Raw genomic sequence first — 23,073 nt, 5'->3', positions numbered from 1 at the left:
ATACTTGTTAAGAAAAATTCTGATTGATCCTTAACTGTTTTACATTTTTTTTTGTATGGGGATGACTCTTCCTAACCCACTCTTATTTGATGTTGCTGCTCTTGGCCCCTTTCCTTATCCATACCAGAAATTGCATAACCAGCAGCCAGAAAACATACAAAATGAATAGGTCCAGTTTGAGATGACAGAATAAATGAGGACAAAAGGCAAATGATGAAAGCAGTGCAGGAATAACCAAGAGAATGTAGAACAAAAGATAAATTATTAAGTAGCACAGAAGGACAAAATTCAAATGAAGAAAAGTAGCATATTAGTTTTCTCAGAAGGGAGAGAGAAATGAGCACCTCCAACACTGCAGTGCTCCCTCTGGCCTATTTCTGACAGAGATACTTCTGTAGTGTCTCTTCAGTAATACATCCCCTGCTCACAGTGCAGTATTGTATTGCTTCTCCAGCAGCACTGATATGCCATTTTGAAAGTACTCTTTGTTGTGCAAGTGTTGGCCTGAACTAGATAATGAAATCTCTGGAAGGGATTTCATTTCACAAGTTATGGGGTGAGAGTGAGGGCAGTCACTCAGCATGAATGACAGATTTAAAATTGTACAAAATCTATTGAACCTTTTGAACAAATCCTTTAATACAATTAATTTACATTGATACAGATGTTAAGAGACAGACATAAAAATTGTAGTTAATTGTTGTAGTGAGTGGGCAGCAGGTGCAATATCTGGCTATCCAACTGGAAGCAGTAGGAAATCATATTAACTATTCCGTGATTGATGGTCCAGACTGAAAGTAGGAGCGGTGGAAGTTCAGGCGGTCTTGGAATCTAATGAGGTTGTCCGGCCCAGTGACCAGGGATTTCTCCATGCCCACGTTAAATCCATTGTCTTTGTACATTCCACATTTACTTAAATGATCAGAAACTTTCCGAGATATTGCAAAGTAGCTGGTCTGAAATCAGAAGAGTAGTAGGGATTATTCTGAGGGAAAAGACAGAACCCACCACCACTCTGCCTTAGTCCCTGGCTCAATACACCTCCAACACCACAGGAGAGCACTGATTTTGTAAACAGATGCCTATATATATTTACAGTGCCTGATTGTCACTGATGTAGTGGTTCCATGTTCACTGGGCGAGAGTTCCATGGATACTGACTCGATCGGCATATGATTTCTACACACACTGAACCTCACTGGGGTAGGGGTCGACACACACTGAACCTCACTGGGATATAGGTTCTACTCAAACTGACCCTTGCTAGGGCGCAGGTCCTGCACACATTGACCCTCACTGGGGTACAGATTCCACACATACCGACCTTCACTGGGGTACAGGTTTCACACACACTAACCATCACTAGAGTATGGGTTCTACACACTGGATCTTGCTGGGGTACTTGTGCTATAAATTATGAATTTGAACAGTTGGTCACAGTAGATTACTAAACCACATTAAAGCAGCGGAATTCAGAAATTACTTTTCTTACCGGCATTTCATGAACAGTTGGCTGCTGACTCCCATAACTTTGGTTAGTTGTCTGATATAACGGATTAATTGATCGTGTTCTGTAAAATATCAGTCAACCAAAAAAAAACTCATTTGATGATCACTTATAAGATGTTAAATATCAATTTGTATTGACACCATTGCTGAGACTAACAGAGGCCATTCAGCCTATCCTGACCATTTACCCCCCCCACCCAGGCTCTGGATGTTTCTGCACTTGTGCCTGGAGTTGAGCAATATGAGAGATGGACACTGAGATGGTTCTTCCCCTCAAAATCAACCATTTACTTGGTTCTACTCTTAATTGTCTGCCCTTTTTTCATATATCTAACCCAACACTCTTCTGTTGACTCTAAACCATCCTGCTATCTGGAAGATGGAGTTCCAGATATCCAGGATACTATGTGGGCATAGAAATATTTCTTACATCACCTCCAAATGGGTGAGTTGTAATGTAAATACTTTAGATTCCAGTTTTGAAGGAAATGGTTTACCATTCTACCATTAAATGCCCGTCTTTTAAACCATAGATTCTCAAGGTGGAGCATAGGAATATTTTGGGAAATAATTAAACAGTTGGTTTGAAAAAATAAACTCATTATGTTGGTGTGAAAGATATGACTTGGCAACACTAAGTAGAACACAATTGTAACTTCCAAGTAAAATCACTTTGTTCTTTTTATTTTCATGACGTGTTTTTGCTCTTCCGATGTTTCTGTTGTTTCTCCATTGTGTCTCTTATTTTAATTTTTGTTATCCTTGGTTAACATATTTTTTCTGGCCAGTCTTCTTATCATCCATTCCAAATTATTTCATTGGCGATGAGGATTCCAAATTATCTCAACAATCATGTCTCCGTCCATATCCCTTTACTTTTTCAGTTCAGTAGTGAGTGAGATCTGCATCTGTATGTATCTTTGTGCACTAGTGTATTGATGGGGGGGCGGGGGAGATCTCTGTTGCATTGGCTGCACAGAGGGAAGGTCCTCGAGGTCGGTTCCTGGACTTGATGGCCATGGCCAGGATGATGCTGATCTGGGCCCCAGCGTCAATGAGGAAGCGCCGGCCACTTCCACAGGTAGAGGGGGCTGAGTCCTTGGCCAGGCGCTGCAGCCATTAACAGTGGCCAGCCTGCTTGTTTCCCTGGAACAAGCAGGGCTGACGACACTTCCGAGCCTTGGCTCCCCAGCGTTGGAGGTAGAAGCAGAGGCCTGGAGCGGATGCCGTGCCCCTGGTTATGCTCTTGGTGGCCACTGCATGGGCTGGGTGTTCTACCGCAGCACTAGGGGCAGGCTTGGTGTAGTCATGCCTGTGCCTCGTGACCTGCTGGATCGCTGAGCCCTCTGGGAATCGCTCATGCCATAGCACTGGGCCTTCTGAGCAACCTTCCTCTGGTCGGTAAAGCTCTCTTGGGCCAGTAATGTCCGGATGTCATTGGGCAGATGTTCGAGGAAAATTTGCTCAAAGAGTGGGCAGTTGGTGTGATCACCCATGAGCGCGAGCATCTCATCCATCAGCTCCACCAGGGACCTGTCCCCCAAGGCGTCAAGGTGCAGCATCCGAGTGGCACACTGATGCCTGGATAGTCCAAGGGATCCGGTGAGCACTCACTTGATAGTCCCGTATTTGTCTTCAGCGGGCAGGTGCTGAACGAGGTGCAGCACACGTTTGGCGGTGGCCTGATCCAGGGCAGCGACCACATGGTAGAATTTGGTCATGTCGGACGAAATCTGGCAGAGGTGAAACTGAGCCTCCGTGTCGCCAAGCCAGGTCTCCGGCTCCTGAACCCAGAAGTCAGGCAGCTTGACGGCTATAGCTTTGATCCCAAGTTCGCTCATGTTGGGTTCAAAGACGTTTGTACAAGTCGGGGTCACCAATTGTAGCAGCAGCTACACTGCTACTGAAAGAACACACAACCAGATGGGTTTAGCTCAGTGAGCAGAAAAACTGGTTTATTGCTGGCTGCCGGGCTGGACTTATTCTCCCAGCCCAGACCTGGCTGAGAACCGCGCTGGGGTCACTGAGGTCACTCGGGCGTCACGTAGTCCCCCAGTGCAGGCTTCTTAGCCCGGTGCTGAGAAGGGGAAACCCCCGACGGCGCCAATTTGGCCGGCTGCCCCGCCGCATGGATTTACAAGTGGGGCCGGTTCACCTGCCTAGTGGCATGCCGCCACACCAAAATAATATTTCTGCAAGAAATTTCAGTTAATTCTATTGGTTGAATAAGTGTGAGGTAACTAATACTGCTACAAACATCACCGTTGATCATTTGAAAATGTTGGTTACAGACTTCAATGATAGATTTTGTGATTTTAAATGCAATGGATTTTCCCTCTTGGTTAACTCAGCCATTGCTGGTGGACTTATCTGAAGTTCCAGTGCAATACCAAGAGGAGTTATCTGACTTACCACATGATTAATCTGTGAAAACTGTTCAAAGTGAAAGGACCATGATGTGGCTGTCTAATGAGATTGAAAAGAAATACCCAAACTTGACTACTTTAGCAAGGGAACTATTGATACATTTTCCATCGTCTTATTTAGTAGAATGTGGCTTCAGTGCTGTTAGTGATTTGCTACAAGCTAAGAGAAACCGACTGGAAATTACAAAATGTGGAGATTTAGGGTTGAAACTAACAAAATTAGTCCCTCAAATCAAAAAAAATCTGCAGCCAGCATCAGGGGCAAGCTTCCCAATGAAGTGATGACAATTGTTAAATGTGTGTTTGAGATGGATGACATATTGAAGTAGTAGTTGAATAGGAAATATGTGTTCCAGTGTATTCCCAACCTTAATTGCATTGAGATACACTTGCAGTAAATGATTTAATGAAAACTTATTTTGAACATATGGCTTTTTTCCGCTAATGATAGGGCGTACTTTGTTTGAAAAATTAAAGTGGGGCCTAGGGCAAAAAAGGTTGGTGCTCTAATAACAACTGCTCGAAGAACAGGCAAAGCCTATGGCCATCTGCCAGTGCCATCATGTCATTCATTAATTCCAAAGGGGCGTGGTCCCCCAGGCCATCGATATGGAGGAGTCATGCAACTTGCTCGCGCTGTAAGAGACCGTAAATCTGGAGGAGGGTTTTTAGGGTTTTGTACTTGCTGAGATCTGGTGGGTCCCGAAGGAAATCCACTACTCAACCAGCCGTGTCCTGATTAAGGATGCTTACTGCATGATAGCACTTACTGGTGTCCAGTTCTATCTTGTGAATGTGGAACTGCACCTCAGCCTGCAGTAGTCCAAAAGACAGGGAGTTTGAGCAAAACCGCTGTGTTGTCCATGGTGGGTCCAAAATACTTTTGGGCCTGTCAGGGTCACCAATGTAACCACTGTGTCACAGTGCGAAATGAAAAATGAGAAAATGATCAGACGTAGTTGAGTCGAAGTTCAGTAAAAGTAATTTGCTTAGTCGTGTGCAGCTTTTTAAAACCCTGCGCAGTCCAAATGATGCCATTGCATTGTGAAGTCTTGATGTCACTCAAAACCTCCCAAGCCGGTTTGATTAAGCCTCCGGTGAGCCGCTACAATGTCATGTATGTACTCTGATAATAAATCTGAACTTTGTGCAATGATATGATGTGAAACAATGACCCATGCCTAGTCTTCTCATCCATCCTTGCCTACACCCCTGAAGTATTCACACATTCTTATTGATCCTTGTAAAAAGCTAGCATCCTCCACAACTGCCATTCATTCATTATCCTTTTTGAGATGGCAGCAAACTCTTTTCTCAACTAACTTCAGTCCTTCTGGTAAAATAACACCCACAGTGTTTTAGGGATTAAACTTCCAGTATTTAGATCTAGCAAGAATAGAGGTGTAGAGTATATCCAAATCAGGGTGGTCTATGGCCTGCAGATCCTAAAGCATATGGAGGAGGGAAGGTAAAAGTAAGAGAAACTTCTGGACAAGTTGACCTAGGGAATGCACATATGTATTCTGTATGTAACTGTGTACAGCTACTATGGCCATGTCTTTGATTGCATTTATTTGTGGCTTTATAGCTGAGTGGATGTCTGTGCCAGCCTATCTGTCCATTGGTAGGGGATGTGTGTAGCTAAACTTGTTTAGGTACATTATGTGAGTGTGTGCTTGTATGGATGTGTAGTGCATGTCGAAAGAATCAAAGGCTTATTGATCCAAACCAAGGCTTTTATTAACTGGAAGACTGGAGTGTATCACATGTAGGTCAACCAATCCAGAATGAGCTGGGTCTGGCTAGGAGCAACCCTTTAAGACCTGCCAGTAGGCGTGGCTACGCTCTCAGCCAATCACAACCATCCTATACCACAATATATACATATACAAATTGGTGATAGAATCCATACTATCACTGGATTTATGTGGTTTTTTTGTATTTGTGTAAATGCTATCATTCAATAATTGATTACAGACATTTAGAAAGCAGTAATAAGTCTGAGCAAAGTCAAAATAGATTTATGAAAGGGAAACCACAGATCTGACAAATCTGATTTTGGAGATTGTAACCAGTAGATTAGAACCAATGGTGGCAATGTATTTGCATTTTCAGGAAGATCTTCAGTAAGATGCTACACAAGTGATTATTAAACTTAACTTATTCAGATGAGTGTGAGGTGATGCAAACTCTCAAGTTGTCAAGTTTATTGTCATCTGATTGCAAAAGTACAACCTGACATAACACACATACAGACAAATAATGCATATGCAGGACAAGTATTCATATATACTAAATAGATAAATATTGTTTCATGAACATGAGAGTCTCAGATGGTTAGTTTGAGCAGTTCCTTTGTTCGTTCAGCATTCTCACTGCTTGTGGGAAGCTGTCCCTAGCCTGGTGGTGCTGACTTTGATACTTCTGTCTCTCTTTCCAGACAGAAGCAGCTGAAAGATGCCGTGTGCAAGATGGAAGGGGTCCTCAATGATTTTACGCATTTTGGAAAAATGCATTTTGGAAGATCAAACCTGAAATATTGGGAGCATTTAAGAGACTCTTAGACAAAAGTAAAGATGAAAGAAAATTGAGAACAGCACAACATCGAGGGCTGAAACGCCTATATTGTCGTGTAATATTCTATAACTGGAGAAGATTTGATTATGGATGATATACAGGTTTGGATTGGGGATTGTTTAATAGGAAAAAAACAGTAAGAATAAAGCATCACTTCCTAGTCTGTCCCTAGTGCATACAAGGATTGATGTTGCTCTAGAGGTGTCCAGAGTTCATATCAAGCATTGGGATGAATAGACCAAGTGTAATAGAATAGATCCAAGTTTGGTGATGATGCAAAGCTGAGCAGCAGTATGAGTTGACAAAAGTGTGAAGAAAAGTTTGAGTGGATATAGTCAGGTTAAGTGAATGGGCAGGTGGAATTTTTTTTTAGTCATACAGCATGGAACAGGCCCTTCTGGCCCAAGCGACTGCCACCCAAATAGCCCAACTACGTCCCTGGTATATTTTGAAGGGTGGGAGGAAACTGGAGCACCTGGAGGAAACCCATGCAGAGACGGGGAGAACATACAAACTCTTTATAGACAGTGCTGGATTTGAACCCTGATCGCTGGTGTTGTGGTAGCATTGTGCTAACCACAGAGCCACATTAAAAATGTGTGGTCATCTACTTTGATAAGATAAATGTTCAGAGTTGAAAAATGGGTGCTCAGATGGCTGTTGGTGTCCTTATATAGAAGACACAATAGGGAGCATACCATTATAGCAAGCAATAAGGAAGGAATACAGGTACTCCCTGACTTAAGTTGTCGTCAAATCTAAGATGAAAAAAAAATTAATTAAAAAGTTTGCTTTAAGACTTCAGTATTCCATGTGCACGGCAACATTTCAACTTGCATCTATTTCGATTATGACCAATCCCTCAATCCCAATTAGTCAGGGAGTAGCTGTACAGTATTTGGATCTAACATATGGACCTTCTCTCGGGAACTTCTTTAAACATTAACACATATGGGGAAACACTTCCAAAAATAGATCCAATAGACCTGGGAACCTCATACAACAACTGACACAGTCTCGAGGATACATTGAAAATACTGATAGGCTCAACAAATCTGCAGCAGACAACTATCTGGTATTAGGACTTTTGATATCACTGTTGCAGTTTCAAGTTTAGACACCAGGATGGTAAATGTAGCAATTCAAAAATGTCCAGTTCCAAAATGACAATGAAAATAAGAGAATTCAGACATTCAATGTTCAAATAGAAACTGAATCTGGGATCTACTGAAATAACAGCCTCTGAATCTCTCCATGTAATGTAGATGCTGCTTCACATATTACTCATGGTGTTTTATGCAATGTAATGTAAGTTAAAAAAAAAGAAAATATAATAAAAACTGAAAGATACCAGAAACCTGAAATAAAACAAAACATAATGCTAACACTCAGGTCAGGCAGCATCAGAAGATCAGAATTAATGTTTCAGCTCAAAGACACTTCTTCAAGACTTCAGCACATGCAATATCTGCGCTCACCCCTTCTCCACCAAACCCATGTTTCCTGGTCCTCACCTTTCTCTTCACCAGCTTTTTGCATTTGACAAATAAACCTTGGAATTTCTCAGTTCCATCAGGATTCCATCACTCTCAACAGACATCTACAAACCCACACAGTTACCTTGACTACACCTTTTCACATCCTGTGGTCTGAAAGGATTCCATTCCTTTCTCTCAATTCCTTCATCCCCATCGCATCTTCACCCAGAATGAGGTCTTCCACAACGACTGATCATCAGATATGTCCTCCTTCAAACAAAGTGGCTTACTCTCTATCACCATCAACTTGACCCTCACTTACATTTCTTCCATTACCTGCACATCCAGCCTGGCACCTTCCACCCCAAAATGCAATAAGGACAGGATTCCCCTTGTTCTCACCTACTGCCCCACTATCCTCCATTTTCAACATATTCTTGACTGCCATTTTCGCCACCTACTATGTGATACCACCACCACAGGGACCAATCCTTCTGTGACTCCCTCGTCCACTCCTCCCTCCCCACTAATCATTCCCTCAGCACTTATCGCTGTGACCGCAGGAGATGGTCCATCTGCGCCAACACGCTCTCTCCAAGTGAATCAACACTTCACTTGTGAATCTGCAGGGGTCATCTACTACATCCGGTGCTCCTGTTGTCTCTGCTACATCAGAGGGAGCAGATTGGGTGATCACTTCATTGACTACCTTGGCTCTGTCCACCTTAACAGTGTGGATCTCCCAGTGGCCACACATTTCAATTCCATGCCCCATTCCTTTGCTGACATGCCTGTTCATGGTCTCATGTACCACCAGAGAGATCATCTGTAAATTGGAGGAACACCACTTCATCTTCCGTCTGGGCACCTTCAAACCATATGGCATTAATATCGACTTTTCTGGTTTCCATTTCGACTCCCTCCCCCTCCTCTCTTCCCACTAGGTCATTTCATGTCAGGCCTCTGCCTGGAGGCCAGCTACAAGAGCAGATCTAAAATTTAAAGGTTGCCTTTCAGACAGCAGCCCTAAAAGAATGCTCCACCTCTCATATCGAGAGGTGCCTCGTAGTACCCTCTGGAGCCAATGGGGACGGCGCGCTGGTGCCGTAGCGCCACCCGTCATAAACACATGGCAGAGCAATGGCTATTTTCCCTACCCATAATCCCCCACGCAGCTGGAACTGCTCTGTGGTTCCCAGAACAGTTCCAGCTGCATGAGCGATTATGGGTAGTGAAGCCGGCCATTGCTCTGCTGCGTTTTGAGCTGCAGAGAGCGGGCCTCGGTGAGGTTGTTACAGCCCGAACCGGCCACTCCCTGACGGCCCCTTCTGCATGATGGCTCCTTCTGTCCAGATGCCCCAATGGCTCCCACCCACTGCCCCTATCTGTTTTCCCTGCTTCAAAGTGCCTACTGATCTTTTCCCCCAGCTCCCCCCCCCTCCTTTTACCCTCTGTTTCAGAGTTAAAAAATCAATTCTCACCTCTCCTCTTATCATAGCCAATTAACACCTTTTAGTTGGTCTGGACTCCTCCCCTCCCAATGTTCACCCCTTTTCTCCGCAGTCTTTATTCAGACGCCCGTCTGCTCTTTGCTTCTACTTTGATGAAGGGCTCAGGCTCGACGGTCGTATGTGCAATGGACGCTGCGAGACCTGCTGAGTTTCTGTGTGCTTTTACTGCAATCACAGCGTCTGCAGACTTCCGCTCCATTCAAACCCTGGATCTCTGACTGCATCCCATTCATTGGATATCCAATGAATGGGATCCGGGCCTTCGTGCCGGCATCCCAAACCCTGGGCCGACTGCAATCCCCTCGGTACCTGTAACCCTGGAAGCAGTGCGGATGCTCGAATCTGTCGGGGAGTCCCGGCTTCACTCGGTAATACTGGCTGGTCCGAGGCGGTACAGGAGGCTCTGGCTCCGGCTCCGGCTCCAAATAGTTCACCGTGGGCTCCTTCACCCCACACAGATCCATGACGACGGGATCGCGAACAACCGCCGGTTGCCGGGCAACCGTGCCCGGCAGACAGGAAATGGCGCACCAGCCAATGGGAGGGCTGGGGCACCTGCTTAAATTCTCTCTGTGATGTCCATGCTTTAACTTTTCCTGCTGTCCCCTTCTATAGAATTGCCATGGCCTCAATTGTCAGTGTCTTGAGGTAACTGGCCTTCTGCCTGCCATTAATTCCCCAAAGATAGAGACACGTTTCCTCATGGATGCCTATCACATTGCCAGTCTTCTCCTTGGACCAGACAGCCTCCCAAAGTTGGCCAGCTTTGTCCTTCAGGAAAGCATTTCTGTGTGCAGTTTGGGTCACCAAATGAGAGGAAGGTAATAAACAAAATCGAGAGAGTGCAGAGAAGGTTCACAAGAATGTTGACAGGATAGAAACATAGAAACATAGAAGATAGGAGCAGGAGTAGGTCATTCGACCCTTAGAGCCTGCTCCACCATTCAACGAGATCATGGCTGATCTTAAAGTTCAGTACCCCGTCCCCGCCTTCTCTCCGTAACCTTTAATACCCTTATACTGAAGAAATATATCTAATTCCCTCTTAAATATATTTAATGAACCTGCCTCTACTGCCCTCTGTGGCAATGAATTCCACAGATTCACCACCCTGTGGGTAAAGAAATTCCTCCTCATCTCGGTCCTAAATGTTTTGCCTATTATCCTCAAACCATGGCCCCGGGTTCTGGATTTTCCCATCATTGGAAACATCCCATCTGCATCCATTCTGTCCAGTCCTGCCAGAATTTTATATGTCTCTATGAGATCCCCTCTCAATCTTCTAAACTCCAGTGAGTACAATCCCAATTTGCGCAATCTTTCCTCATAAGTCATTCCTGCCATTCCAGGTATCAGCCTGGTGAATCGCCTCTGCACTCCCTCCATTGCAAGAACATCCTTCCTTAGATAAGGTGACCAAAACTGCACACAATACTCCAGGTGGGGTCTCACCAAGGCCCTGTACAGCTGCAGTAAGGTATCCTTGTTCCTATACTCAAACCCTCTTGATATGAAGGCCAACATACCATTTGCCTTTTTAACCGCCTGCTGTACCTGCATGCTCGCCTTCAGAGACTGATGTACAAGTACCCCTAGGTCTCTCTGCACTTCCCCATCTCTTAATCTATTGCCATTCAAATAGTAATCTGCCCTCCAGTTTGTATTACCAAAGTGGATAACCTCACATTTATCCACATTGTAGTGCATTTGCCATGTATCTGCCCAGTCCCTCAATTTATCCAAATCACACTGGAGCTTCATGACCCCCTCTTCTGTGCACACAACCCCTCCTAGCTTAGTGTCATCTTCAAATTTGGAGATATTACATCCAATCCCCTCATCCAGATCATTCATGTAAATTGTGAACAGCTGGGGTCCCAGTACAGATCCCTGTGGCACCCCACTGGTCACCGCCTGCCACTCAGAAAATGAGTCATTTATCCCAACTCTCTGTCTTCTACCTGCCAGCCAGTTCTCAATCCACATCAATACTTTGCCCCCAATCCCATGAGCCTTGATTTTGGAAGCCAGTCATTTATGCGGGACCTTATCGAAGGCCTTTTGGAAGTCTAGGTACACCACATCCACTGGCTCTCCCCCATCTATTTTACCTGTCACCATCTCAAAGAATTCCAATAGGTTTGTCAAGCACGATTTACCTTTTGTAAATCCATGTTGACTCCGTCCGATCCCTTCTCTGCTAGTCATATGCTCTGCTATTACATCCTTAATAATGGATTCCATCATTTTGCCTACTACTGATGTAAGGCTCACCGGCCTATAATTCCCCGCTTTTTCTCTACCCCCCTTTATAAATAGTGGGGTAACATTAGCTACCCTCCAATCCATGGGTACTGATCCTGAGTCTATCGAGTTCTGGAAAATAATTCTTAAAGCATCTGCTATCTGAATGGTCACTTCCTTAAGTACCCTAGGATGTAGATTATCAGGCCCTTGAGATTTATCTGCTTTCAATCCCATCAATTTCCCCCAGACCATGTCCTTAGAGATACTGATTTTTTTCAGTTCCTCCCTTGCATTAGTCTCTATGTTTCCCAACATCCTTGGGAGGTTATTTGTTTCATCTTTTGTAAAAACAGAACTAAAGTAAGAATTTAATTGGTCTGCCATTTCCTTATTCCCCATTATTCCCCTGATTCTGACTGCAAGGGACCTACTCTGGATTTCACCAATCTTTTCCTCTTGACATATTTATAAAAGCTTTTGCAGTCGGTTTTTATATTTGCCGCAAGCTTACTTTCATAATTTATTTTTGCTCTCTTGATTAATCCCTTTGTCCTCCTTTGCTGCATCTTGAACTGCTCCCAGTCTTCGGTTGTGGTACTTTTTATGGCCAATTGATATGCTCTCTCTTTGGACCTAATGCTGTCTCTAATTTCCCTTGTTATCCACGGTTGAGTCCCCTTTTTTGGTTTATTTTTATCCCAAACCGGTATAAACGATTTTTGCAATTTCTGCATTAGATCTGTGAATGCTTTCCATTGTCTATCCACAGTCAACTCCCCCATAAACACCACCCAATCAATCTTACTCAACTCCCGTCTCATACCATCATAATTCCCTTTATTTAAATTCAGGACCTTAGTCTCAGTTTTAATTTCATCACTCTCCATGTCGAGTGAGAATTCGATCATATTGTGATCGCTCCTACCCAAAGGGCCTCGTACAACAAGATTGTTGATTAGCTCCTTATCATTGCATAATACCCAGTCTAAAAATGGCCTGCTCCCGAGTTGGTTCCTCGACATATTGGTCTAGATAAACCGTCCTGTAAACATTCAAGGAATTCCTCCTCCTCAGTATTTTTACCAATTTGACTAGTCCAATCTATATGCAAATTAAAGTCTCCCATGATGACAGCTGTTCCCTTATTGCACGCTTTTCTAATTTCTCTTTTAATGCCTTCCCTCACCTCTACACTACTATTTGGAGGCCTATATACCACCCCCACTAACGTTTTCCGCCCCTTGCTAATCTTCAGTTCTTCCCATATAGATTCCGCATCTTCCGAGTTGATATCCTTTCTGTCAGTCGTGTCAGGGTATGAATGACAGAGAAAGGTTGAGCAGCCTGGGGCTTTTTTCTCTGGAGCGTAGAAGATTGAGGAGGGATTTGATGGAGGTGTTCAAGATTTTAAAAGGGACAGAGAGAGTCAACGTGGAAAGGCTTTTTCAATTAAGAGTGGGGGGTATTCAAACCAGAGGCCATGGTTTGATATTGCAGGGCGAAAATTATAAGGGGAACATGAGGGGAACTTGCTTCACGCAAAGGGTGGTTGGGATGTGGAATAAGCTTCCAGCAGAGGTAGTTGAAGCAGGGACGTTATTTGCATTTAAGGAAAGACTAGATAGTTACATGGAGAGGAGAGGACTGGAGGGGTATGGACCAGGTGCTGGTCAGTGGGACTAAGAGGGTGGGGATTTGTTCCGGCATGGACTAGTCGGGCCAAACTGGCCTGTTCTGTGCTGCATATGGTGATATGGACATAGCTGCCAAGCTTGGCCTATCCTCGGCTCCTGGCACCACCGGATGCTGAAGATTTTGGTTTCTGAACACTCTTGGTATTATTTGGATTTTGGGCTGCTGATCTTGAAAATGACCTTAAAATTTCCTATCACAAACCATTTTTCAGATATAACCTATTTTTTTTATTTCCTGTCATATTTTGTCCACAAGAATATCAGCCGCAAATAAGGTGGCCATTGGAAACTTACCAAAATGGAGGACATAGAGGGTTAGAGTTAGAAACTTCTTTGGTGGGGGGGGGGGGGTTGTCCTGGTAAACTTGTACCTCTCACTTTGTTCGTTTTAGATTGGTCACAGTGTTTGAGCTACCGAAAGAAAACAGAGACAGACGCCGAGAGCACTTCAGTTTATACAAATCTTTATTACAAAATCTAAAGCTGAATTCAAACTACAATATGCAAACCCTTCTCAATTATACTTATCAAAGCCTGGACTGGTCCCAACTGCTGAAGCAAGGCAACGACTGCACACTTGTAGAAGGTTGTCTGGGCGCCGGTAGCAGCTTCTCCACCTCCCCCGACCGGGACGTTGGTTGGACTCTAGAAGTTCTTCTTCGTGCTGAGAGACGTTTCCATCCCTCAGAGAGTCTGTAATTTCAGAAGTGTGACTATGGCTTATATTACCCAAAAATAGTTTACTCACAGCCCATCACCCTGAATAAATGATTTACTTATCTTCAAGGTCTCCTAACAGTCTGCGACCAACAAAAGACAACTGCATCTCTGGGCCTCATGGTGGAATTTACATTATGTCTTCTGATTTATATGCATTTCTGGGCCCCATGGAGGAATTTAGATTATGTCATCTGATTCACATGCATACATTCTTGCATAAGCTGGTCTAAATCCTCCATTACAGGGCGGGGGGGGGGCGTGGCACTGCTGTCACACTTACCCTTCACCGCACGTGTGCCAGCCAGCACTTTGTGCACTGTTGTCACACTTCCCCTTCATCGTGCATGCACGCGAGCAGAAACATGGCCATGCATGCCACATTTAACAGGTAAGTACCTTTTCTGCCAATTAATTCGTCTTTTATTTAGGAGTGTAGGGCCTACACACCCAAATGGAGGGCAAATTAACGTCCTGCTCAAGGTGGCGCCAGACAGAGGACAGAGGGCTCAAAAGCCAGATGTCTGGCTCTGCTAGCCACAAAGTAAGCTGTTTTGGTCAATTCAAGCATGCCTGGGCATATACCCTGTGCAGGTGCTATCCAAATGTTGTCTTAGGTCTGGGAACACTTAGTCAGAATAGACTATAAAAGGAGCTCATATATACTGATGCTGTACATTGATTATAGATTGAATTTGTGTTAATGAACATGTTCTTAAGCCAATAGCATAGTGAGTGTACTTAACAATACCAGTTATTGTCTTCAGGAAGATGCAATATGGCAGAAATGTCTTGTTAATGTTGCAACATCTGCGATACATTCCGTTACATTAAAAAAAATAAAATTAATAAGTCACAATGTTCCAAACCGGTAAAGTTCCATACATAAATTCAATATGTATATGTACATAGAGATATTGTCCATTTTCTTCCCATCCCACACTCCCTCTCCACCCCTCCAAATAACTATAGAAAAACGAAAGAGAAAGAACAGGAAGGAAGAAGAAGTAAAAGAGTGTCATCTAGCTATTATTTTTTTAAATTTTAATAAGTATAACATATCTCGTTAAGAGTTGGAGATTTGAATCTGGTGTTCACTAATAAAGTTTATATCTGGGACCCAATTTATTTAAATTGACCATAATTGTCTCTTAAATTAGGTAATTTTTTCTAATGGAATACAATTACTATATTTCTATATACCAATGTCATATTTTCAAAGGTGTTTCCATTTTCCAAGTTATAATTATACTCTTTTTGCTGCTGCTAAGATGATCATAATAAATCGTTTGTGAATCTCTATCCTTTATATTGCTCAACAAAAAGATTTTTGGGTCTTTTGGTATTTTATTTTTTGTAATTTGATTTAATATTGAATTTAGTTCCTCCCAAAAAGATTTTACTTTTTCACATGTCCAAATTGAAAGTAATATTGTACCAATTTCCTGTTTATAGCGGAAACACAGATAATATGGGATTCCATTCTTTTAATTTTTGAGGTGTAATATATAATCTATGCAACCAATTATATTGTATCATGCGATATCAAACATATATTGTATTTGTCATAGTACCCGCTCATAGTTCCATCCAAGTTTCATTTTTTATCTGATAATATTTAAATCTTTTCCCAACGTTGTTTGGGTTTGTACATTGCTTCATCTTTTCCATTGATTTGTAATTTAATATAGATATTTGTGTCCTGGGTAAACTTGTACCTCTCACTTTGTTCGTTTTAGATTGGTCACAGTTTTTGAGCTACCAAAAGAAAGCAGACACACACCCCGAGAGCACTTCAGTTTATACAAGTCTTTATTACTAAATCTAAAGCTGAATTCAAACTACAATATGCAAGCCCTTCCCAATTATATTTATCAACACCTGGACTGGTCCCAACTGCCGAAGCGAGGCAACCCCAGGTTGTCTGGGCACCGGTAGCAGCTTCTCCACCTCCCCCAACCGGGACGTTAGTTGGAGTCTAGAAGCTCTTCTTGCTGAGCGATGTTGCCACCTCTCTGAGAGTCTCAAACTTCAGCAGTGGGACCATGGCTTATATTACCCAAAAATTGTTTACTCATAACTTATCTCTTAGAATAAATGATTTACTTATCTTCAAGGTCTCCTGACAATCTACGACCAACAAAAGACGACTGCATCTCTGGGCCTCATGGTGTAAATTAGATTCATGTGCCTCTCTGGACCCCATGGTGGAATTTAGATTATGTCATCTGATTTACATGTATACATTCTTCCATAAGCTGGTCTAAATCCTCCATTACAATTTGTAATAAATGTTTTTAACTATCGAAGTATCTGTACTTATATATCCAAAGCAAATTAATTCAGGTGCAGAGGCTGCTACACAGATTGAAACACACCACGACCACGTTGGAGGTTTCAACGAACTGCTTTATTCAAACTTCACGCGCGTCCCTTTAAGGGCGGTGTGAGCTCCAGCCCTGCGTCGGCGGTGATGTCACCATCTAGAAAGATAAGTCCTTGTGTATTTGATAAGTATAAAAAATTGTCTTGCATAAATTTCTGATCATCCTCGTTAGGCTCATATATATTAAATAATGTCCGAGATTCTGAGTGAATTGAGTAAGTTATCATAACATACCTACCAGCTGGATCTGTAATTACTTTTTCTATTTTAAAGGCAATTTTTTTTCTAATTTAAATAGCCACAACTCTAGCTTTTGAATTATAAGATGATGCTAATACATAACCAACCCAATCTCTCTTCAATTTAAGATGTTCTGCCTCTCTTAGATGTGTTTCTTGTACAAATGCTATATTTATTTTTTTATTTTCTAAATGCCAATAAATGTTTCCTTTTAATTTGATTTTGAATTCCATTAATATTAATAGTAATAAAATTCAATGTATTCATTTTGTTAATCCAAATTTTCCTATATACCATCCCTTCAAATCCTCATGAAAAAAGTAAGAATTATAAGAAGATTAAATAAAATGAAAGAAGAAAAATAGAAGAACCCTCCCCCCCCCCCCCCCCCAAATTAAGTTGTCTTTACTAACCTGTAAGACAACCACAACACCTTTAACATGGTGGGTTGAGGATTAAATTGCAATTGTCAGCTAAATTTTCAGCAGACCTTCCTTTCCCTTTCCCAGACCTCCTCCAGACATACTAGTTATATATTCTTATGTCTACTAACATTTTCTAGAACATCAATTTTGTGGGCCAATAATTTCTGTGTCTTCATTACATCTTTATTCATAGTTTCCATTTTTTCTTTCAAAACAGCCATGCCTACTTCCACACCTTTTACTCTTTCTTCCATTTCTTCAAATTGCTTTTTCATATCCATCATTACATTCTCCATGCATTGTATTTTAACATCTGTTTCCAGTACAGTTTCTATTGACTTTAATTTCAGACATCAGTGTTTCCATTAGTATTTTCAACTGGTTATCAAAGTATTGTACATCCACCACTTGAGTTTGATTTTTACCTTTCACTTTCTTCTGCATCTTTTTTGTTTCTTCTGTGACATATTATGTTGTGTTTGTTTTGTATATAGATATGTTTTTGGGAGATAAATTGGGGCGTTTTTAGTGTAGGTCACATACAAACACTTTAAAACAGATTTTATTTAAAGTACTGGAACTCTGCTCATGCTTGATATGTCAGCCCCAGAGACTTTGCAAAACATTTGGAGCATGCCCAAGAGACTTCACTAAAGTATTGTTGTTTACAAAAAGGCAACAGATGAAAGAACTTGTCAGAGCCGCACACTGTCTGGAGTGGAACTTTCTGTTCTAGGAGGGTCATGTGGCTTTGCGAGCAGAGAGTCAAACAGGTTTTTCTCTATGAGAGAGAGAGTTCAAGCTCAGTTCTACAGTTTTACAGTCAGCAGCAGCAGCTGGAACAGGACAAGCTGTCAAACTTGTGGAAAACCTCATTTAGAAGATGGGTTGTGACTGCTTAGTTCAGCCTGGTCAAAGCCCTTGTGGTTCATGCAAGTGGAGAAGATTGGCTGTCTAATGTTTTACTTGGAATAAGTGAAACAAGAAGGAACTCTGTGGTGACCTGAAAGAAAGAGGTTATCACCTGGGGGACCCTGATGGGGAAAATTTCTTTGGCAAGACACTGAAGTGGCTGATTAAAAAGCAATCAGTTTTGGGTGTCCAGCATACAACAAATCACTCTCTGAAGGCCAACAAGAACTTTCCTGAGCGGTAACCATTTAGCTTTCAATTACCTTCTTCCTTATCTTTGGACGTTTTCATTATCTTCTTTGCTAACCATTAAAAATTTCTCTTTCTTTGGCACCATCCTCAAGTTTTTCTTCAAGTACCTAACTGTCCATTTTAATTATTTTAAATTAAAGCTCTATTTTCTTACTACTTTTTTAAAACATTTCTCTGGAGAGGGCTGGTTACACTGGACCAGTCACTGCTCCATCACGTGACCCATCACATTCTGTTAAATTTGTGGCAAGTATATGCTTAAAGCTCTCTTAGAGATACTGGACACAGACTGGGAACCACTTTGTGGAGCACCTCAGCTCTCACAGAGATCACCCACAAATTGGAGGAACAACACCTCATCTTCCGACTGGGCACCCTCCAACAAGATGGCATTAATTTAGAGTTCTTTGGCTTTCTTTTAAACCCCCCAACTTCTTCCCCATCACCTTCCCCTATCCCTGTCTCTCTCTTCCATCTCCATTCACATAAACATGATAAATTCTTACCTCATGCCTTATCACATCCAATTAACACCTTTTGTTGGTCTGGATTCCTCCCCCAGCCAGCATTTCCTGCTTCTTTCTTATTTTGTTTATTTTGTTTATTTCTGACTTTCTGAGATTTCCTGCTTCTTTCTTATTTTGTTTATTTCTTGAAGAAGGGCTCAGTCCCGAAACATGGGCAATATATCTTTGTCTCATATGGATGCTGAAAAGACTGGCTGAGTTCCTCCAGCATTTTGGTGTGTTTTTACTCCTGTATCTCTTTCCCGATATGAGCAGCTGAAAGCTACTGTGTTCGGGATGAAAGGGGTCCTCAATGATTTTGCGCTCACTCTTCAGACAACACTTGCAGTAGATCATATTGATGGGTGGGGAGGGGGGGTGGTTTGGGGGAGTGTGGTGACTCAATTATTCTCTCAGCTGCTCTTATGGTCCTGTGGTTAATCTCTGATTCATTTCTCTCAGACCTTCCTCATCTTCCTCCACTCAACGAAACAAACCCAACCTATTAAATGTTGTCTGGATGATGCAACTTGAGCAGATCCCCTTTTGGTTTCTGAATATTGGTAGCATCATGTTTCAGAATACATCAAACATTTCACAATACCTGTTTCCAGTAATTCAATTTTATTTCTAGAAGCCAATGTATTTTTCTAAACTTTTCTGTTGATACAGCATTCTCCCCTATCTCTCTCTCTCTTCCCCACCCCCAGGAGTTCTTAATGGGGTGGTAGTGCAGAGGAAAATTTTTGCTGTACTTATCTGTATTGGACTTAACCTTTTATTGAAACAGAAATCTATTATGTTCCACAATGATAAACTTTTGTGGGGAACAGTACAGACAGATGACTACATTTGTATTTTGACAAATTGGTGATGGTACTCAGTAAAATTCATAGAACATAGAGCATTACAGGCCCTTTGGCCCACAATGCTGAGCTCACCTATGCATATAAAAAAAACCTAAACCCTCCCTACCTCATAACCCTCTATCTTTCTTCCATCCATGTGCCTGTCCAAGAATCTCTTAAATGCCCCTAATGTTTCACACTCAACCACCACCCCTGTGAAGTGCCAGTTAATGAAGAAACTGAAGGCTGTGTAGTTAACCAGAAATCATGGCTTTATTAGTAGAAACTTAGTAATACAATAATGAATGATAATGGATGCATACACAGTTATAGCCAAGGGGAGTGTCTTTAGTGGTAGAGATAATACACATCCAATGTCAGGAGAGCAGACTAAGCACAGCGAAAGACTGACAGCATGACACAGATTCATCACAGTCTCCCCCTGGCAGAAGTTGAGTTAATATTAAAAGAACAACTTCTAAGGTAACAATGAAGCAAACAAGCAATTCTACTAAGCATAAAATAAAACGGTCAAATAAATAGCATTGAGAATTTACTGACATAGCCAAAACAAGGCTTGCAACTATCAACGCAATTCGAATATAATGAGATATTTATGAATAGTGGAGCCTCTCAGGTTGTTTTCGAATGCAAGAAGACCTCCTTATCGGAGCAGGTGGAGGTTTTGGAGGAGTGATGACCTTGGGAACTGGCGGTGTTGATACAGTTCCCTGGTCCATAGTGTGAGATGGCAGGACATCTGGACCCGCTCCAGAACCACCAGCATGAGGCTGTGGGGCCTCAGCATGGCCATCTGAATGCTTACTAGGGGGTCACAGGCTAGGGTGGTGCGTCCAACCTCTTAAGATCACTCTGAGTGGGGGCGTGCAGAGGGGTGAGCCAGGTGGGGCTAGGTCTCTTAGGGGTACTATGTCCGTGTTCCCGTCTGGAAATTTAACATGGGCATAATTGGGATAACTGTGCAGTTAGTTGAACTGGCTGGACTAGAGGGTCTGTTCTGCATGTCCGAGTGTGTCTCTTCAGCAGCATGGTTCCAGGTTCAGATAGATAGGCTGGCCAGTCCATCACAGTCCCTGATTTCCTAGGGAAAGTAAACATATGTTCATGAGGTGTTTGATTTGTTGCTGTACATAATAAGGACCAAATAGAATCTAGCGCCTCAGGCAGCACGTCCTGCCACCGAGTAACAGGGTAACCATGTGTCTTTAACACAAGGTTAACAGTCTTCCAGATTGTGGCGTTAACCCTTTCGACCCTCCCATTGCCCTGGGGGTTGTAGGTCGTGGTGCAGCTGGTGGCAATCCCCTAGCGCAACAGAGCTTGGCGCAGCTCTGTGCTCATGAATGCTGAGCCTCTGTCTGTACGAATGTAGCTGGGAAAATCAAAAATACTGTAGATTCTGTCAAGTGCCTTAATGACAGACATCATTGAGATGTCAGGGCAGGGTATCGAAGTAGAATTGCTTGTTTACTTCATTGTTACCGTAAAAGTTGTACTTTTAATATTAACCCAACTTCTGATGGGGGGAGACTGTGATGAATCTGTGTCATGCTGTCAGTCTTTCGCTGTGCTTAGTCTGCTCTCCTGACATTGGATGTGTATTATCTCTCTCACTTAATGCACCCATTATCATTCAATATTGTACTACTTAGTTTCTACTAATAAAAGCCATGATTTCTGGTTAACTACACAGCCTTAGGTTTTTTTTATTAACTGGCACTTCAATTTTATTAGTAGAAACTTAGTAATACAATGATGAATGATAATGGATGCATACACAGTTATAGCCAAGGGGAGTGTCTTTAGTGGTAGAGATAATACACGTCCAATGTCAGGAGAGCAGAGCTAAAGACTGACAGCATGACACAGATTCATCACACCCTGGCAAGGCATTCCACACACCCACAGGTCTCTGGATAAAAAAAAATACCCTTGATGTCTCCCCTAAACCTTCCTTCCTTCACTTTGTACAGATGCCTTCTAATGTTTGCTACTCCTGCCCTGGGAAAAAGGTGCTGCTGTCTACCTTATCTATGCCTCTTATAATCCTGTAGCTTTCTATCAAGTCTCCTCTCATCCTTCTTCCCACCAAAGAGAAAACCCCTTGCTCTGCTAACCTTGCTCAGGAGATATATTTTCTGATCCAGGCAATATACTGGTAAATCTCCTTTGCATCCTCTCCATATCTTCAATATCATTCCTGTAACGAGTTGACCAGAACTGAACACAATTCTCTGTGTGGACTCACCAGAGATTTGTAGATCTGCAACATTACTTAATGTCTCCTGAACTCAGTCAACCAATTAATGAAGCCCAGCATACCATAGGCCTTCTTAACTATCCTATGAACCTGCTCGGTGACCTTGAGAGATCTATGGATTTCGACCCCAAGGTCACTCTGGTTTTCCATACCGTTATATGTCCTACCATTAACCATGTAGTTCCTCAACATGATTATCCAACTGCACGAAAACCAACAAGGTCGGGTCAGATACAGCAATGAGCTCTCTGAACCCTTCTCCATTAACAATGGCGTGAAGCAAGGCTGTGTTCTCGCACCAACCCTCTTTTCAATCTTCTTCAGCATGATGCTGAACCAAGCCATGAAAGACCCCAACAATGAAGACGCTGTTTACATCCGGTACCGCACGGATGGCAGTCTCTTCAATCTGAGGCGCCTGCAAGCTCACACCAAGACACAAGAGAAACTTGTCCGTGAACTACTCTTTGCAGATGATGCCGCTTTAGTTGCCCATTCAGAGCCAGCTCTTCAGCGCTTGACGTCCTGCTTTGCGGAAACTGCCAAAATGTTTGGCGTGGAAGTCAGCCTGAAGAAAACTGAGGTCCTCCATCAGCCAGCTCCCCACCATGACTACCAGCCCCCCCACATCTCCATCGGGCACACAAAACTCAAAACGGTCAACCAGTTTACCTATCTCGGCTGCACCATTTCATCAGATGCAAGGATCGACAATGAGATAGACAACAGACTCGCCAAGGCAAATAGCGCCTTTGGAAGACTACACAAAAGAGTCTGGAAAAACAACCAACTGAAAAACCTCACAAAGATAAGCGTATACAGAGCCGTTGTCATACCCACACTCCTGTTCGGCTCCGAATCATGGGTCCTCTACCGACACCACCTACGGCTCTTAGAACGCTTCCACCAGCGTTGTCTCCGCTCCATCCTCAACATCCATTGGAGCGCTCACACCCCTAACGTCGAGGTACTCGAGATGGCAGAGGTCGACAGCATCGAGTCCACGCTGCTGAAGATCCAGCTGCGCTGGATGGGTCACGTCTCCAGAATGGAGGACCATCGCC

The 23,073-nt window shown here is 42.8% G+C and overlaps 2 protein-coding genes across 3 annotated transcripts in view; one reads left to right on the top strand and one right to left on the bottom strand.

Moving 5' to 3' along the window:
* med22 (mediator complex subunit 22) overlaps window positions 1–6,675 on the top strand; it is a 35,145-nt gene extending 28,470 nt beyond the window's left edge. Inside the window, exon 6 of one of the 2 annotated variants that reach the window (XM_069931517.1) lies at window positions 6,376–6,675. In XM_069931517.1, the coding sequence (XP_069787618.1) occupies window positions 6,376–6,499 (124 nt within the window). In that variant the 3' untranslated portion in view covers window positions 6,500–6,675. The remainder of the gene's footprint in view (window positions 1–6,375) is intronic. The other variant, XM_069931499.1, reaches the window with a different exon arrangement.
* Window positions 615–10,006, bottom strand: LOC138760693 (piercer of microtubule wall 1 protein-like). Its single transcript, XM_069931642.1, has 3 exons — window positions 9,811–10,006; window positions 1,493–1,571; window positions 615–956 (listed from the first exon to the last, which is right to left on the bottom strand). The coding sequence occupies exons 1-3, from the start codon at window positions 9,963–9,965 to the stop codon at window positions 768–770; spliced, it is 423 nt and encodes a 140-aa protein (XP_069787743.1). The 5' UTR covers window positions 9,966–10,006; the 3' UTR covers window positions 615–767.
* Between the last annotated feature and the right edge of the window lie 13,067 nt (window positions 10,007–23,073).

This window comes from Narcine bancroftii, chromosome 1 (assembly GCF_036971445.1).
Source record: "Narcine bancroftii isolate sNarBan1 chromosome 1, sNarBan1.hap1, whole genome shotgun sequence".
In the NCBI taxonomy this organism is placed as follows: domain Eukaryota; kingdom Metazoa; phylum Chordata; class Chondrichthyes; order Torpediniformes; family Narcinidae; genus Narcine; species Narcine bancroftii.
The sequence above is the reverse complement of the archived record's forward strand: the minus strand, read 5'-3'. Positions and strand labels throughout refer to the sequence as shown.